We start from the raw sequence: 18,213 nt of genomic DNA on the forward strand, positions 1-18,213 counted from the left end.
CTGAAATTGTGTTCCTCAAGAAACAAAGCTACGGAGCTGATAACATTTATTTAAAATTCTCATCTATAAGTTCTTAAAGTTTAATGACAGGATTACCCGTAGTAGTGCTGTTTATCTATTTAAATTTCAGTGGATGATGGCAATGTATTAGGTAATTTGAGCCTGAAATATTTAGCACCTAGTTAATTTAATCTCAGTACTCTGACTTCCCGAAATAGTATTTTTTAATTATGTGAGGGAATGGATAATTAATGCATATTTCCATAAATGAGATTATAATCTTTAATAACTAAAGGGCAATTTAAAGTGCTAATTTTGTAACATTGAAATGATTTTTTTTAATTTGGTCATGACGTCACCTCATTATTTTGTTATTAGGACTACTAGCTTGGAATTCTTTATTAGGTTGTTAAACATTTCAGCCATAAAGAGACACATAAATGATATTCTCACTTGTCTATTCTTTTAAAAAAAGCCCTGTAAGAATATAATGATGTTGGGGGTTGGGAGGTGAGAGAAGAATGGAGGAACTTTAGATTACATGGAGGGAAATGAGAGGGAGGAGGGAGCGGGGTATGAAAGATGGTGGGGGGGTAATGAAAGATAGTGGAATGAGACAGACATCATTACTGTATGAACATGTATGATTACAAGAATGGTATGAGTCTACATTGTGCACAACCATATAAACAAAAAGTTGTACACCATTTGTGTACAATGACTCAAAATGCAGTCTGTAAAAATAAAAAAACTAAAAAAAGAAATACAGTGATGTCCAATTTGAATTATCTGAAAGTAATGGAAAAGCTGTTATCCTCAAACACAAGATGTAACAAAGTTTTCCTTCACAAGGAAGTTCCTACTTTTTCGTACCATTAATTTGATAATGAAACATAGGTAGAATACGCTGGCATTTGCATCATTCCTTCAAGTTATTATTTTCTATTCAATTTGAGAATAAGCAGACTAAGTAGCTATCTGTTCCACAGGATGGTCAGATTTTTTGTTTTGTTTTGTAAAAATAAATTTCTACATATTGATTCATACAATTTCTAGTTATTGATTAATTGCCATATATGTAAATATAACACTGGCTAATACTCTGCCCAGTCATGAAAATATGATATCAGACATTCCAAATTCCTTTTCTGAAAAAAATTTAAACCATGAAATATAATCAGGGATGAATAGAACAGATACTGATCTGAAGATATAAAGAAAATTTATATCAAAACTATACTGGAAGTAGTTTCGTTTTTCTTTCCTTTTCCTTCTTTCTTTCCTTTTGTTTGTTTGTTTGTTTTGTGGTACTGGAGATTGAACCCAGGGTGCTTTACCACTGAGCTAGGCTGCTGAGGCCAGCCTTGAGCTGGTGATCCTCCCACCTCAGCTTCCCAAGTCGCTTGGATTACAGGCGAGTGCCATCACACACACCTGGCTGGAAGCAGTTTCTTATGGAATAAAATATTTTGATCTCAAGATAGAAAAGCCAGATCTATTGCATGGTAATGAGTAATTGTCTATAGTCCAATTTAAATAAATTTCCATAAATGATATCTTAATATAGAGCTTACATTGATGAGATTTTTCTGCATTTCATTCCTGCATTAGGTTATCTATGTTCTATTTTCACTAATTTTCTAACAGTTTTGCTTTTATATGTGGCTCTGTAACCCTCAGAAATAAAGAGAAATCATTATAACTATTCCCACAATAATATCTGCACTGAAGATATTAGTGCTGCAGAGTCCACGAGTAAAACAAATCCTCCTGCACTGTACAATGTGGATCACAGATGATAGGCAAATGCATTAAAAGTGTGCAAATAAAGTGCAATCGATGATGAACTCTAATGTCTGTCAAATACTATTTTCAGACTAATTTCTACCATAACATGAGGTATAGAAGGAGACAAAATTGTCTGAAATCTGCAAACTAATCTCTGTAAGAAAGCATGTGTTTCTTGGTCTAGGAACAAAACTCTCAAGGCAGGGCCAACACATCAACCTTGTGGAAGGGCCCTGTCCTCCCTTAGTGTGGTTCTCTCATGCTGCACTCAGTGCCTGGCCTTTGTGCTCAACTGCTCCAGTTGCATACTTTTCTACCAAAATGTCTGTCTTGTTCATCTTTTCAAATTTTATTATGAAAAATATCAAACATACAGAAAATATTAATGAATAATACAACCATATCCATATACTTAATGCTCAGATTCAGTCATTAATATTTTGCCATATACATATTATAATGCTTCTATCACCAACCCATTAGTAAATATGTAAAAATTTCTGTATGAATCTCCCAAGAACAGCCACATGCAATAAACACACCTAACAAAACAACAACTCCATGTCTAATACTTATTTTATATTTGAATTTACCTAACTGTCTCAAAACCGTCTGTTCTAGCTGTGGTTTTTTGCTTTCTTTTTAACCAGATGCCTATTAAGTGAAACTAAATCTTAAGTGGCAGCAATGTTGTGTGGGCCATCTGGCTCAGATACAATGAAACAACTTAACAATGTTTTAAACAAGATTGTTTCTCTCTCATTTAACAGCCTGGAGATGGGCCAAAACAGGGCACTTAAGGTGGCTCTTCTGTCCTCAACACATGGCTTCATCTCTGAGTTGAAATACAGCAGCTCCAGCCCCTGCTATCATGCCACAGAGAAAACACAGGGGAGCTAATACTCCAAGAACATGATCCAGATGTTGCATACAAAATTTCTGTCCTCATTCCATTGTACAGAATGTCGACACATGGTTCTGCTAGCTGCAGCAGAGGTGAGAAAAACAGTTTTTATTCTTGGTGTCCAAGTGTCTGTGTTTTCCCATGGCCTCTGGGTCCTGTGCCTAAACGAACAGTGGTTTAGGGGCACCAATCAGCCATCTCTACCACAAGGTATTCCTGGAAATGCAGAACTATATGACAAACTATATTAAAACAGACTCCTAACACATTGTAATGCAATGATAGGCTTATTCTATTTTTCTCCTACACTAAATAAATTTTATATCATTAATATTTGTTTTGAGTTATTCAATGTACTTTGTCTGGGTTTCTCCTTTCTAGTTAGGGTATAAGCTATCAGTTCCTATTTCTATAACAATACTTTCTTCCTTTACTATTTTTTCTTTTTTGTCATCAAAAAATTAAAAATAAAATTTTCATTTAAGTGTATAATGTACATGCAAGAACAGTCACAAATCATGATTGCATAGCATTATAAAAATATTAACACATAATTGTAAGCACTACTCAGATCAGGAAATGGAGCACTGTCAATATTCTAGAAGCATTGTCTGGGTACTTTCAAGTACCCTTTCTTTATCCCAGAGATGACTACTATTCTGGTCTCTGACACTATGATTCAGTTTTGTATGTTTCTGAATTTCATATACATGGGATGTGAAATACACATTCCTTTCAGTCTGGTATCTCTCACTTGAAATTATGCTCATGAAATTCATTGTCATTCTTGCATGTAGTGATAATTCATTGATTTTCATTATGTATAAATAATTATAATTTATGCATTATATTTTTGACAAATAATTGCATTGTTTTAGTTTTAGTCTATTACGAATACAGTTGCTGTGACCATTATGTGTCTTTTGGTGTACATGTGTATATATTTGTCAGGCATATATTGTTCTTAGGAATGGAATTGCTGAGTTGTGGGAAAATTGAGTGTAAGTATATTCATTCATTCTTGACTTTGTACTTAGACTTATAGTATAATGTCAAACAGAAGTCATCATGAAGAGAATTCTTGTCCTGCTCTAGAACTGAAAGGAAAAACTTCCACTACTTCTATTTTAAGTACAATAGTTTGCTTTAGGATTTCTATAGAAACCATTTGTCAGATTAAGGAAATTCTTTCAAGTCATAATTTTTAAAGTTCCTCCCCTACCCCGGGGCATGTATTGAGTTTTGTAAAGTGTCTTTTCTATTTCTATTGACATCATTAGAAAATTTTCCTCTTATTTGTTAAGGTGATAACTGATTAATTTTAAAGCTCAAACCATTCTTGCATCTTAAGAGTGAACCCAATTTGTTTGTGGTGTGTTACTCTTGAATAGCCCATACATCAGAGAAGATGATGGGAATTGTGTATTTTGAACTGACTATAATGAAAATATAACTTGTATCATGCCATAAATATGACACGCTGTTTTTTATTGTGTATCCTAGGTTATAATATGCATCTTTGATTTATTAAAGTGTAATACCTATTGTTACTTTAACTATAATTGGACAAAAAAGGGAATTTAGAAATTTAGGGTTTGGAAATTTGAACATACACAAACATTTAGAAACTATTAAGAATAAATATAAGCACATAAACTTATTATGAGACAGGGAAAGTTTTCTTCTTTTTTTACATATAAAAGGACACATGACTTAACTGTTACAAAGAGACTTCACATTAAAACAGTGTGGAGATAGTAGTTTAACATTCATCAGATTAATAAATAATTTAAAATTCTGACAATGTATAGTTAGGTGACAATAAGGGAAATGGGAAAACTTTTACAAATGTTGGTGGGCATATAAATTAGTAAAAATCCTTTCTAGATCAGTTTGGCAAAATCTAATAAATTTGAAGATGCATCTATCACACAATTGAGCAAGTTCACATAGAGATTAAGGGGGATTATAAAAGTTAGGGTACATTCCTCAAAGAAACTTTCATACATATGTACAAATGGATAGGGATAAAGATATTCATCACAGTAAATATAGTTTTATTAATGCATTTGCAGATAAATGGATGGAATTGGAGAATATCAGGCTAAGTGAAATAAGCCAACCCTAAAGAACCAAAGACCGAATGTTTTCCCTGGTAAGTAGATGATGATACATAATGGGGGTGGGGAGGGTGTGGGGTGAGAAAAGAATGGAGGAACTTTAGATTATGTAGAGGGAAATGAGAGGGAGGAGGGGGTGGGGGTATGAAAGATGGTGGAATGAGACATACATCATTACCCTATGTACATGTATGACTACATGAATGGTGTGACTCTACATTGTGTACAACCAAAAAAATGAAAAGTTGAACCCCATTTGTGTACAATGAATCAAAATGCAGTCTGTATAAATAAAAAAAAACAAATAAATAAAAAAATTGTAGAGTAAAACATTAATAGGGGAATAGACAAATATACTAAAAGTTGTAAACTAAACTTGTACTATATATAGTCAAAGTGACTGAATTAGATCTACATATATCACTGTAGTTAAACCCCCCAAACTATACAGTTGAGTCAAAAAGAGTGGCACATTTAGCACAAGATCATTTAAGTAATTTTTAAACACACCAATCATACTATATGTATCTTAAGGATCCCTAGATAGGTAATTAAAGTATAAAACTAAGGATTAGAATGACATTTCAAGATCAGGTCAAAATTAAAAAAACAAAGAGGACTTAAAATATTTGGATTTTGGTTGGGGGGTAAGGTGAAACAATACGACAAAATGTTGACATGCTTTTATTCTGAATGACTAGCATATGGGTGCTTTTTACATTATACTCTATTTTCTTATATTTTAATATAGTCTTAAAAACAAAATGTGCTTGTTACAAATTAGGCAGATGGTATATAGATTTAAAAAATTATCTTATTTGTAAGTTTCTAGGCTCCTCTATATGCATTTAAGAAAGACAGTTCAAAATAAGAAAACTATTCTTTCTACATGAAGATTCTTTCTTCTATAACTGAGCTACTAATTTTTTTTTTTTGTTGTTGTTTGTTTGATACTGGGGATTGAACTCAGGGTCAATCAACCACTGAGCCACATCCCCAGTCCTATTTTGTATTTTATTTAGAGACAAGGTCTCACTGAGTTGCTTAGCACTTTGCTTTTTTTAAGGCTGGATTTGAACTTGTGATCCTCTGCCTTAGCTTCCCAAGCTACTGAGATTACAGTCATGCGCCACTGTGCTTGGCTTCAGTTACTATCAATTATTGTAGGGTTAAAGGAGCAGGTTTGAAGAAACTACAAGTAAAATTGATAATTTTTAATGTTTTCTTTTTCTTTTCCAGTTACTGAGTATGTTTAACAGTAGCAAATATTTCAATAATGGGAAAACTAAAAAGATACTGAATAACTAACAAACCATGTAATGTTCCCTTGAAGAATCTGTAATATGGAAATATAGACTAAGGAAATATGGAAATATTCCTTCTAGGATATGAGTTGGTGACTCAGGGATTGCTTTCCTCAATGTAATCATCAACCAATCATTCACAACAAGTCTCTTTGCAGACATCTTTTGCAATAGAAATCCAAGTTCTTATAATTCTGATGTTATATTTATCTGTCTGTAATGAAAGAAACTTTTAAAAAAGTTATATAACAGTGAGCAGAGACCCTAGAGCTATCAAAAGTGCCATCTTTTAAGATTACTAATACAGGATATGAACATACATTAGAATGTTTTGTGTTGAATAGCAAACATTCTTCCCTCTTGGTGGTTGAGGTACTAGGGATCCGACCTAGGAGTACTTTGACACTTAGCCTCATTTCCTGTTCTTTTTCTTTTTTATTTTGTGACAGGGTCTCACTAAGTTGCTAAGTCTGACCTTAAACTTGCAATCCTCTCGCCTCAGCCTCCAGGGCACTGGGATTACAGGTATGTGCCATCACACTTGGCTAGCAGATATTATTGAGTAATCAAGTTCAGTTGCTATCACTACAGCAAGGTGCTTCAAGAAAATCAGTAATCAAATTCCCTTAAAAAGTAAGTTGTTCAAGATGAGCAAAGTCTATCAGTAATTGGAGAAAAACATAAATTAATGTACCTCTTGAGAGTCTCAAATATAAGTCATAAGGTACAATATATTGCACACAGAATTTATTACTTAAAAGAGACCTAAATATTATGTCACAGTTGGGAAACTGAGACATAGGTATATACAATATGCAATTTTATAAAAACAGAATTCCGTCAGTCATTTACAAAATTTATATCATTTTACTTCTGTTATTTTTGGAGGTACAATTTCCCAAGGATGTGTTAGCATACTATATATTACACAGGGGTTTTCTTACTGTTTTATGGTATTATGCTTTGGATATGAGTTGTCCCCAGTAAGCTCCTGTGTTATTGCAGGATGTTCAGAGATGAAATGATTAAGCTATGAGAGCAGTAATTAATCAGTTCATCCTGGTTTGCATGAACTGACTGAGTAGTAACTGTAGGCAGGTGGGGTATGGGTGGAGGAGGTGGGTCATTGGGGGTGTGCCCTGGAAGGGTTCATCTTCTCAGTGGCCCCTTGCCTTCTGTTTCCTGGCCACCATGTCCTGAGGAGCTTCCCTTTGTTATGCCCTTCTTTCATGATTCTGCCCCACCTAGAGCCATGGATTTGGCTGACCATGGACTAAACCTGTGGAACTGTTAGTCAAAATAAACTTTCCCTCCTCTCAGTTTTCTTGTCAGGTATTTCAGTTACAGTGACCCAAAGTTGACTAACATGTATGGAGAATCCTATTATTCCACAGAGGGATCTTAAACATCACAGGCAAAGGGAGAAAGAAGAATGAGGGTGGTAATCAGTGGGAACTACCTCCTCTTCACCTTAAAACAGCTCTGCTTGTATGCATTTCATATATTGAGGTTTTGCTTAAATTTCAGGTTTTAAAAAAGTCTCTCTCTGTTAAATAGACGTTTGTAAATCATTATAACTTCACCAGGATGTAGCTGCTGTATTAAATAGGTTTTTTCCACATTTGAATCTAATTCCTTCTTGGCATTGTGTTCTTCTCATCCAGCTTAAAAAACAAATTGGGGTTATCTGCTGAACCTCATGAACTCTCTCCCCAGAAAAAAAATCCTGTAGGCACACAATTTTGTACCAAATTTAACAGGTTGATGAGCTTTTGGGGGAATACATTTATAGACCCCAGGATAATACCACCAACTCAAAAAGGCTTATTTATAGAACTTAATAAATTTATGCTTGAAAAGGAATCAGAATTTGGGATTAGTTCTGGAGTGTTTTTAGAAAAGATGAATATTTTTAGCACATAACTTGTAGAAGGAGTTTTTCCTGTCTGATACAAAAACAAATATATTTTACTCCAATCTTCAAGAATCCTAAATACTCATACTGGTCATGCTGTTCTTTTGATCTATTGGTTTGTTCAACAGATATTTATCAGGAACTGTGGAAGATGCTGAGCTGGAGTATATGTGATTGGTTTACAATACTTTCTTTAAGAACCTTGCTTGAAGATCTGAATCTGAAGGTCTTTTTAATTTTTAATTTTTTAAAATTTTATTTGTTCTAATGAGTTGTGCATGACAGTAGAATGCATTTATACATTTTGGTAGATCATACATAAATGGAGTATAATTTCTCATTTTTCTGATTATACATATTGTAGTATTCACATTGGTCATGCAGTCATACACATACATGAGGTAATAATGTCTGTTTCACTCTACTATCAGTCCTCTCCCCTCCATTCACTCCCCTCTACCTAATATAAAGTAACTATATTCTTCCCTTTTTAAACTTTACCAAAAATACACATGCACATTCCTTGCTCTCCAATGGAATAAGTATCCTTTTGATTTACCTGGGGCTGGATCAGGCCTGGTTGACTGAGACCTGGGCTGTCTACCCAAGTTGTTTCCAGTGGTGCATGTGTTGTACGGTTCAATCAGGGGACAGTAAGGATGTGCAGGAACACAGGGACTGTGGCCCCAAGGGCTGCGATTGGGGAAAAGACTTGGTGGGATTTCCTTTTCTCTGAAAATGAAAATTACAAATTTAACCCAAAAGGTATCTTAGGCAGTGGCATTAGAGTTGACAGTGCAATTAAAGTGAAAAGATGTTTCAAAACCAAGAAAACATGGCTTTTCTAGACTTTGTGGGCAGAATATTTATTATACCATCAGAAATATTTGCCTACAAATGAATGGCATTCTTCACCTCTGCCCACAGCCAACACTTGATCCAAGATTAAATGCCTAAGTGATACACCTCTTCACCCACCTAAGCACTGCTAAAGACCTGGGGACTCACCTCTTCACCCCTTGCAGCATCCTTGCCCCGAATAACAGTGCCAAGGAAAAATGAAGAGGCCTGGGTCTCAGTATGACCTACTAAAGACCATCAGCCTTCACTGCTCTAAGTATAAAACTGCTCACTCTGTTTTTATGATTCTCATTTGGGCTCCTATTCAAAACATTTTCTTAACCATGGTTGACATATTACATGTTCATTATGCATCTGTCACCCAGTCATTCCCATGTGCTCAGTTACTAATTTCGGGATGTGCCCAATAAAACCAACAAAACAAAATGTTCTTTACCTCCTAATAGAAAGTGGAGCTTGTTCTACCAGACATGTTGAGGTATCTTCCTTTGGTTGATCTTGGTTTTCTTTAGTTATTGTAGCTGTGGATGTTGTCCACCGAAAAATGTGCTTTCTGAATGTTGGAGTTACTATTGAACGTCTGTCAAATTCAATGTCGGTCTCTAATTTTTCCCATGCCTGTTTCCAGTGAATAGGAGTATACCAAGCAATAGCCTAATGAAAATGATTCATTAATAGCAAATGTTATTGGAATGATATATTTTTAATGTCACAGACTCATTGCAATATAATTTATTTTTTTAAATAAGGTCTATTGTGTATATTTGAGGTTTACAATATAATGTTATGGGATACATATAGAAAGTAAAGTGGTTACCATCAGACAACAAGTTAACAATCATTTCACATAGTTGCTTTTTTAATGACAACAGCAACTAAATTTTACTTATTTAATCAATTTTGTCCCATCATACCATAAAACTTATAGTATATCATTTATAATATAACTAATGTATAATACAATTATATAATGATATAATAAAGTACAACATTAATTAAAATACTATATAAACTCTAGATTATTATTTCCAACCTCTTTTAATGCACCTGTGTCAAATTCACTGAAGTATTTTCAGGATTGAAAACTTTGGACTTAATGGGTTAACAAAAATAACATTACAAACATTACAGTAAAAGGGCTTACTGTAGTCCTCATGTTGTATATTAAATCTCTTGACTTGTTCATCCTATATATCTACAACTTTATATTCTTTGATTTATGTCCTCCCCCATCTCTGCCCCTGGTAACTAGAATCCATCCATGTTGTGGCAAATGACAGGATCCCTTCTTTTTTAAGGCTAAATAAAATTCCTCTGTGTGTGTGTGTGTGTGTGTGTGTGTGTGTGTGTGTGTTAGCCTCTTCAACAAGTGGTACTGGGAAAACTGGAAATCCATATGCAACAGAATGAAACTAAACCCCTATCTCTCGCCCTGCACAAAACTCAACTCAAAATGGATCAAGGACCTCGGAATCAGACCAGAGACCCTGCATCTTATAGAAGAAAAAGTAGGTCCAAATCTTCAACATGTCAGCTTAGGATCAGACTTCCTCAACAGGACTCCCATAGCACAAGAAATAAAAGCAAGAATCAATAAACTGGGATAGATTCAAACTAAAAAACTTTCTGTCAGCAAAGGAAACTATCAGCAATGTGAAGAGAGAGCCTACAGAGTGGGAGAAAATCTTTGCCACTCATACTTCAGACAGAGCACTAATTTCCAGAATATATAAAGAACAAAACCTCTACATGAAGAATACAAATAACCCAATCTTGTGGTGTGATATCCAAAAAATAATTGCCAAGGTCAATGTCCAGGACCTTTCCCCCATGTTCTCTTCTAGAAGTTTTATGGTTTCAGGTCTTACATTTAGGTATTTTGTCCATTTTGAGATGATAAAATAAGATGCAACATAATTTAAAAATCAAACTGTATAATGTCATTTACCTACTGTGTGTGGATTAGCAAGTTACTTAATGAGGGATCTAGTAAGACATCTGTTTTTACCTGCCAGTTCTGCATAACCTCAATCCGGTTAGCCACTTACTATCTTGGACTGTGTTCTCATATATAAAATGGGGATAGTGGTCATGGGCATCACTTTACAAGAGTATTTGAAATTCAGTTGAGCTACCAAATTTCATAACTATAAAGAACTGTGCGAATAGTAGTTGAAATATTCATGTTAAAATTTTAAACATTTGCATCATTTTATCCCTCTCTCTATATATATCTCCATAATTCAAGATGGGGAAATAGGTAATAAAACTAAAGACATAAAGAAGAACACTTTTTCTGGGCTAGAATCCTAAGTGAGAGTTAGGAAGCCTCATGAGCACTAAAAGCTGGAGTTTTCGTTAGCTTCCTGAAGCATCTGAACAATGAATATATGCAAAAATTTACTCAGGAAAATCCTGCATAGTGACCAACAATTATATCTTTATTCAGCATGAGAAAATTAAGCACCAAAGCATACCCTAATGTTCTACCTGTTCTTGTGATCTGCTTTTAGTTTATAAAATTACAGGTTTTAGCTTTGTGCTGCTACCATTGAAAAGCCTCAGGTTGACTTGACAAATGAAATAGACATAAAGATAACATCAAGCAAATTGGGCAAGGCTCAGAAAAATAAATGAGCACACAAAATCTTTTCTAAAAGTTCATTTTCATGAACAACAACAAGAAAACCCCACAGTTGCTGCAGATCATCACTTTGGGATCCTCCTCTTTGAATAGCTGAGACATAGACATTTATTTTGAAAACAAATTGGTGATCATTTTAGTGTGATCTTTCTTAATTACATTGCATGTCTTTCCTAGGCAAGACCAATATTTTATTTCTCCCTGAGTTGTAAAGACTTAAAACATTTGATTACTATAATAATAATGTGATAAAATTTAACCTCCCCTTCTTGAATGTTGGTCATAGAAATACTGCAGGCTATTTTCAGTACAACATAAAAATTCCTAGAAGATGTGGTTTTATTTTAATTCTGTCATTTTACAAATCAGGTAACCTGGAGCAAGACATTGAACTTTCCAAGTCCTGTTTCCCTCCTTTGTAAAACACTTGAATGTTACTGAGAATCAATAAGATCGTGTATCTATAAAGAGGCCTTCAGTGAGCTCCCACTGCCTAAGAGGGGTCTGTTCCACATCTGAATATCCAGTACAGAATGACGGACTGGGAAAATACTACTGAACAAGCACAAGACATCTATTAGTTTTTCAGCATACAGTGCAGAGGCTATAAATCCTCTGGGACAACTGTGCCTGGTGGAAAAAGCCAAGCCCTGTTTTTAAAATCCATAGATTCATAGAATCTTAGTGATTATATCATACATTATTTTATAGATGAGAAAATAGAATAAGATTTGAATAATTAATTCATGGCAGAGCAAAACTAAAACCCACTTTTGTACTATACCCTACAGTTTATAGTTAATATGGAATATTAATTCTTGTCATGTCAGTGACTAGATAACTCAAAAAAGTAGTAGTCTAAATCATACTTTATTTAAGTCTCTTTTTAAGAATTACTTCTTTTTTTGTGTGGGATACAAGCTATTATAGAAATGCTTCTTATTTTTTATTTTTTTAAATTATTTTTGATTCATTGTACACTAATGGGGTACAAGTTTTCATTTCTCTGGTTGTAGGGTCACACTGTTTGTGTAAGAATGACTTCTAATGTAACTTCTCTTTTTAAAATAGTATTAGGCAAGTCCAGAAACAGGGTCTATTTAGGTCTGTATAGGTGCCTTTTGTTGTAGGCAGAATATGGCTAAGTGACTTTCCCCAAAGATATGGATTATTTTCTATACACAAATATATCTATATCTATATCTATATCTATATATATATATAAAATATATATACACACACACATATACGCACAGTTTCTAGTTAATAATATATGTATGTATACATATACATTTAGATAACTAGGCAAAAATGAACTTTGTTTTTACATTAGGATTTCAAGTTGATTTAAAAATCACATTTTAGCCTTTTTGGTGGGAATATTTTCTAGATGATTTGAATACTACTTATTGCTTTGCCATGGGTGGCATAGTCCAATGGGATGTGACTATGGGGGAAAAAAGTCTTGAACTGAGGGAAGGAAGGATTTCATAGGTAAAAAGGGAGGAAGAAAATTACAGAAGAGTAAGTGCATGTGCAAAGGCTCTGTGGCTTAAAGAAGTGATCAGGTACTGGAAAATGAAAGTAATAAAAGGACAGAGTGGTGGGAGCAGACAACATGAGGAGCACAGGAGAGAGCAGTCAGGGAGGTGGAAAGGCCAAGAGCCCTCTCAGATTAAGGGCAGCTGGGCAAACTCCCTACCACCTACAGACTCAGAACAAGAGTCTCTTCCTGCCAACACCTTTCCTGACACGCCTTTACATAGTTGACATCTGTGACCTGGGCTGTCATGCTCTGTGCACATATTTCTCTTCAAGTACTGTTTCGAGGCATTGCAATTATTTCTGGCTACATTCAATTTCTACTAAAAGACTCTGTGTCTCCTAAGGAAAAGAACTGACTACATGTAACATGCCACCATGCTTGACAGATAACAAATATATGTAAATATGATCAATATAAATTAATGAGGTTCAGTCTTTCATTAGCAAATAGAATTATTATGTGCAAAGTAGTTAAACCAACCAGATAAAACAATCTAAGGACAAAGTCTAATTCAGTGGCAGCAAATGACAATTTATAGGGTGCACATCCCAGGAGCTCAGGGCCTTGGTCTGCCTGGTTCAGCACTCATCACCTGGGACAGTGCACACACAAAGCAGAAGCCACAAACCTGTTTACAAAGTGGATAAATGTGATGAAAGTTCTGAGCCATGAAGCCTTCATACTAATCTGGGTTGTGCTAATGACTTCTCAGGAGGCTGAGGAAGTAACTTAGCTTGCATAACTTTTTCTTTCCAACTAGTTAAAATTATTATCAATAGTTTAAAATTCAGTTTGAACCCATAAAGGGACTTAGAGTGGACTGACTAAAGTCTGCTAAATGACATCTGGTGAAAGTTCTCCCCATCTAATGAAAACTGATCTCACAGAAAGACATGAAATGACTCTTAATAAATTAGCAGAGCATTCTAAAGGGAAAGTTGAGTGAGGCATATGGTATGATGGAGCAAGGAAGAAGTTAAGAGATTCTGATCAACACATCATGTGGATTAGTAGTTACATGACACCGTGAAACCAAGGATGAGAAAAAAGACAAGTACTTAAGAAAACTCTAAATAACCATTTTGAAAAAGGAATTAACTTTGTTGTCATAAAAAAGAGATACCTTTAAACTTTAATAGCATGTCAAAGGATATATATTTATGATGCTATTATATACCAAGGAAAAATTGAATAACAATATAAAATTGTCAAATACTGGAAACAAATCATACAAAGTTATTCATAATACACTTAATTTTAGAGTGGATAAAGTACAATCATTTCAAATTGAGTAAGATTTTTTTAGAATATTAGTCCCTTGGAAGCAGATGCCATTTCTTTAAGTTATAGTCCCAGCACTTAGTATAGTCATAAGAATAAAGAAGTTCCATAAATATCAGAAAAATAAGTGAATAGAAGAGGTTGTATGTAGTGCCCTCCTTACCCTGCTCTTCAAGCTAATATCACAAACAAAATCTTTTCTGGACTCCAAAATTTGAGAAATACAGGATATCAAGATTATTTTTGTCAAATTGTAATCAGTTCTTTGGCACTTGGACGCTGGAAAGAGGGTGCTGTTGGATTGCCTGATGTGTTGGCAGTTAATGATGAGTTTTCAAGCTTTTCAGGATGGAAAAATAGCCAAGTAAGCTAAGAGAAGAAAGAGACATAAAGAGGGCTATTCAGTTTGCTAAAAACTCTTGTTACAAACCAGACACTGACTTCCCCGTTGGGTTTGCACAGGATCGTTGTACAATCTGGATTTGTTCTAAATTTGTTTTGTTCCTTCCAAAGAAAGTCTGAGGGTGGATGATGCTTGGCTTCAGATGCTGCTGCCCATACCTGCAAGAAAAGAGTGACAAATGTCACTGGGCTCAGTGTAGTCTTGTGAAGGTCATAGGGTTATTGCAACTTAACCTGTCTCAACAGGTGAGGTTTTAGTGCTGTTTATTTTAAGAGATGAGGTCTCGCTGTGTTGTCCAGGCTGTACTCAAACTCCTGGGCTCAAGTGATCCTTCCACCTCAGCTTCCCAAGGAGCTGACACTACAGGTGGGCGTATGCCACTGTGCTTGGCTTCAGGTAAGGCTTTAAAATATAATGACTAATGAAATATTTAATGCCAAACTGTGTGCCACTAAATAGCTACTGCACATGATTTAAAGGAAAGCACAGGAAAGAGGGGGAAATCTTCCAGCATCATGTACAATTACCTGTTCTGGGAAAAATCTCTTTGCTTGTCTTCTAAGGACAAGGTTACTTAGTTTAAGGAACTTGGGAGAACTCCACTTTAATAGTTAAATGATAAAATAGTATCATGCACTAAGCTGAAGAAAGTTGTGAAAATTTAATTATGGGTATGTATTTTTCTCCAGAAGATAAACAAAGTGGCTCAATTAACCAACAATAACAACAAATCACTTTTTATGAACAGATCTGGGGAAGAGACCACCACTGGTGCTGAGCCACAGGCTGATGAACTTTATCTCTACAATTCCAGTTCACAAAATTTCTGTCATACTCACCGTCACTGTGGAACTGGCCTGCATTACGATATTTGGAAGGAATCGGTACAAAGAAACTGCTTGTCCCTTCACATTCTGCTGGAGAATATGATCTCCAATCTCCAGTTCTTTGTCAAGAGAAGAGTTAAGAAGCCTCACAAACAAACCCTTGACATTCACTTCAGCTATTTCAATGTCTCCAAGAGAACTAGAAAAATAAAACAGAAAGATTATAAAAGTGTCTTCTGATACAAATGTCTTTGGCTCACTTTCAGAACTGAAAAATAAACACACTTTTATATTAGGGGGAAGTTGCCACTACACTGTACATTCTACTGGGCATGTTCTACATGGAAACCAGGTATTTTGTAACCTAAGACAATGACTTGATGGCTTATTTCTGTTTCTTCATTGACACAATAAAATGATCTGTTTCTCGCAAGATAATTAAAGAAAACCTAAAATGTGCTCTAAGAGTCAGGGTATGAATGCCCATAGGAAGGTGTGATTGTAACTTCTAAAATTTCCTACTGCTCAACTCGAAGCCATTGTGACATGAATTTCTCAAGAGTAGATCAAGAGAAAAGTGAAAACTTTTAGTTTACTTTAATAAAGTGATTATGAAGATGAGGAGCAACTGCTTTAATTCAGCTTTTTCATTGCTGTGCCCAAAAGATCTGATAAGAACAGCTTAGAGGAGGACAAGTAATTGACTCATGGTTTCATTGGTTCAGTCCATGATTGGCCAACTCCATAGCTCTGGGCCCAAGGTGTGGCTGAACATCATGGTCATGGAAAGCAGATCAGGACATGGCAACCAGGAAGCACAGAGAGAGCTCCACCAGGGGAAAAATATAACTCTCACAGTCGCACCCCAAGAAACTTATGTCCTTCAGCCATACTCTACCTGCCTGCGTTACCACTCAGTTAATTCATATTAGTGGATTAATCTACTGATCAGGTTACAACTCTCATAATCTAATCATATCACCTCTGAACATTCTTGCATTGTCTCACACATGGACTTTTGGGGGATACCTTATATTACAACTGTGTGATTTAAACAATTTTGGAAAGTGAACACATTATGAAAACATAAGATGGTGTTTTTAACCCTCTAAGTTGTATTGAGGACTTAGTATGTTCCAGGCATCAGGCTGATCATTTACATATCAGCATTTTTCAGAGTGTGGATCACAACCAATTACCAGGTTATAAAATCACTTGACTGGCTTAGGACCAGCATCTTCAAAATAAAATATATCTCTACCAATAATAATTACCAATATTACTATGTACTAGGCACTGGGAAAAATATATCTGCATCTGTGTATCACTATCTTCATTTATATATGTATATATATCTTTCCACAATTTAACTTTCACAAAACATACATATTTCTACTTATTTCTCATTGAAAGTCTTAGTAAAAAAGTAAGGAACTCTTTATTATCTCATTTAATTCTTATGACCAAGTGAGACACATACTATTTTTAGTCCCAGTTTATAGATAAGGAAACAGGTTTAGAGAGATTAATTCTCATGTTCAGGGTCATTCAATAAAAGTTAGTGCTTGTCCTTCTGCCTTACTAGTAAGATCTCAAATAGGTTTCATCCAATCACTCAACTTTTAAAAAATCCTATACACACCCTGTGGGTGAGCACTGCTAGAAAACATGCCCCCCAACACACACACACACACACACACACACACTACACGCAGATTGTTGCTACCAAAAAATTATTGGTTTTCAACCACATCTGGGCCCTCCCTTTGTGATGAACAGCAAGTTGTCTTCTTCATGAACTGAACCAGAGCCTATTGCCACCACGTCAACCATGTCCATATCCCTGCCCATGTCTCTATTCTCCCTCCCAGTAAATAATCTTACTAGGAAAATACATCTATGGGCGAGAACTGTGTTTTCCTGCTTCCCAGTTAGCAGTAGGTTTGTCTATTACTGCCTCATACCTGTCCCTGTTCCAGCCCACTCTGCAATGGAAAAAGGACCCTTCTCCCCCTCAAAGTGAAGCCCTCTGGTAACTGCCTCCTCTGCCACTTTAGCCTTTTCACCCATTTGTTGTCCTTTAACACCAACCTCTCCCTCTACACTGCTTCTTTTCCTCAAATACATACATATTCTTAAAGCACTACCACCTTTAAAAGCAAAAAACCAAAGCAACCCTCCTCCAGCTTACGTGCTATACTGTTCCTCAAATCCTGCTTTTGAAAAGATTATGTGCTAAATTCCTCACTTCTTATTCACTTCTCAATCACTACTGCCTATGTCTGCTATAGACACAGATGACCAATGCCCTTCACGGTTGGTAAGTTGTGTGGTATCTGTCTGTTCAGTCTTTGTCTTTATGTCTTTGAAGTATTTGCTTCTGCCAGATATACCCTCTGTGTTAAGAAAGTTCCCCCTGTGTTTTACTGCTATCATCTGTTTACTCCTTTTCAGATTTCTCTTCTTTCACCATCTCTCTTGGTCCATGAGACACTATTCTTAGACCTCTTTTATTTCCGTCACTCTCTATAGATGTGGTATTACACATGAAGAGGGCTTCAGTAAACACTATTATACCAATGATCACTATGGTAAAATCTATTACCTGTCTTGATTGCTG

General features: G+C 35.3%; 1 protein-coding gene across 4 annotated transcripts in view; it reads right to left on the reverse strand.

Annotated features, from left to right (window-relative positions):
* The window catches only part of Lmntd1 (lamin tail domain containing 1), a 448,551-nt gene that overhangs the window by 12,439 nt on the left and 417,899 nt on the right, over window positions 1-18,213 (reverse strand). For all 4 annotated transcript variants that reach the window (XM_047548966.1, XM_047548968.1, XM_047548965.1 and 1 more), the window contains 4 exons: window positions 15,606-15,792; window positions 14,805-14,924; window positions 9,329-9,546; window positions 8,591-8,763 (listed from right to left, as the gene is read on the reverse strand). In XM_047548966.1, the coding sequence (XP_047404922.1) occupies window positions 8,591-8,763; window positions 9,329-9,546; window positions 14,805-14,924; window positions 15,606-15,792 (698 nt within the window). The remainder of the gene's footprint in view (window positions 1-8,590; window positions 8,764-9,328; window positions 9,547-14,804; window positions 14,925-15,605; window positions 15,793-18,213) is intronic.

Source organism: Sciurus carolinensis, chromosome 4 (assembly GCF_902686445.1).
Source record: "Sciurus carolinensis chromosome 4, mSciCar1.2, whole genome shotgun sequence".
Classification (NCBI taxonomy): Eukaryota; Metazoa; Chordata; class Mammalia; order Rodentia; family Sciuridae; genus Sciurus; species Sciurus carolinensis.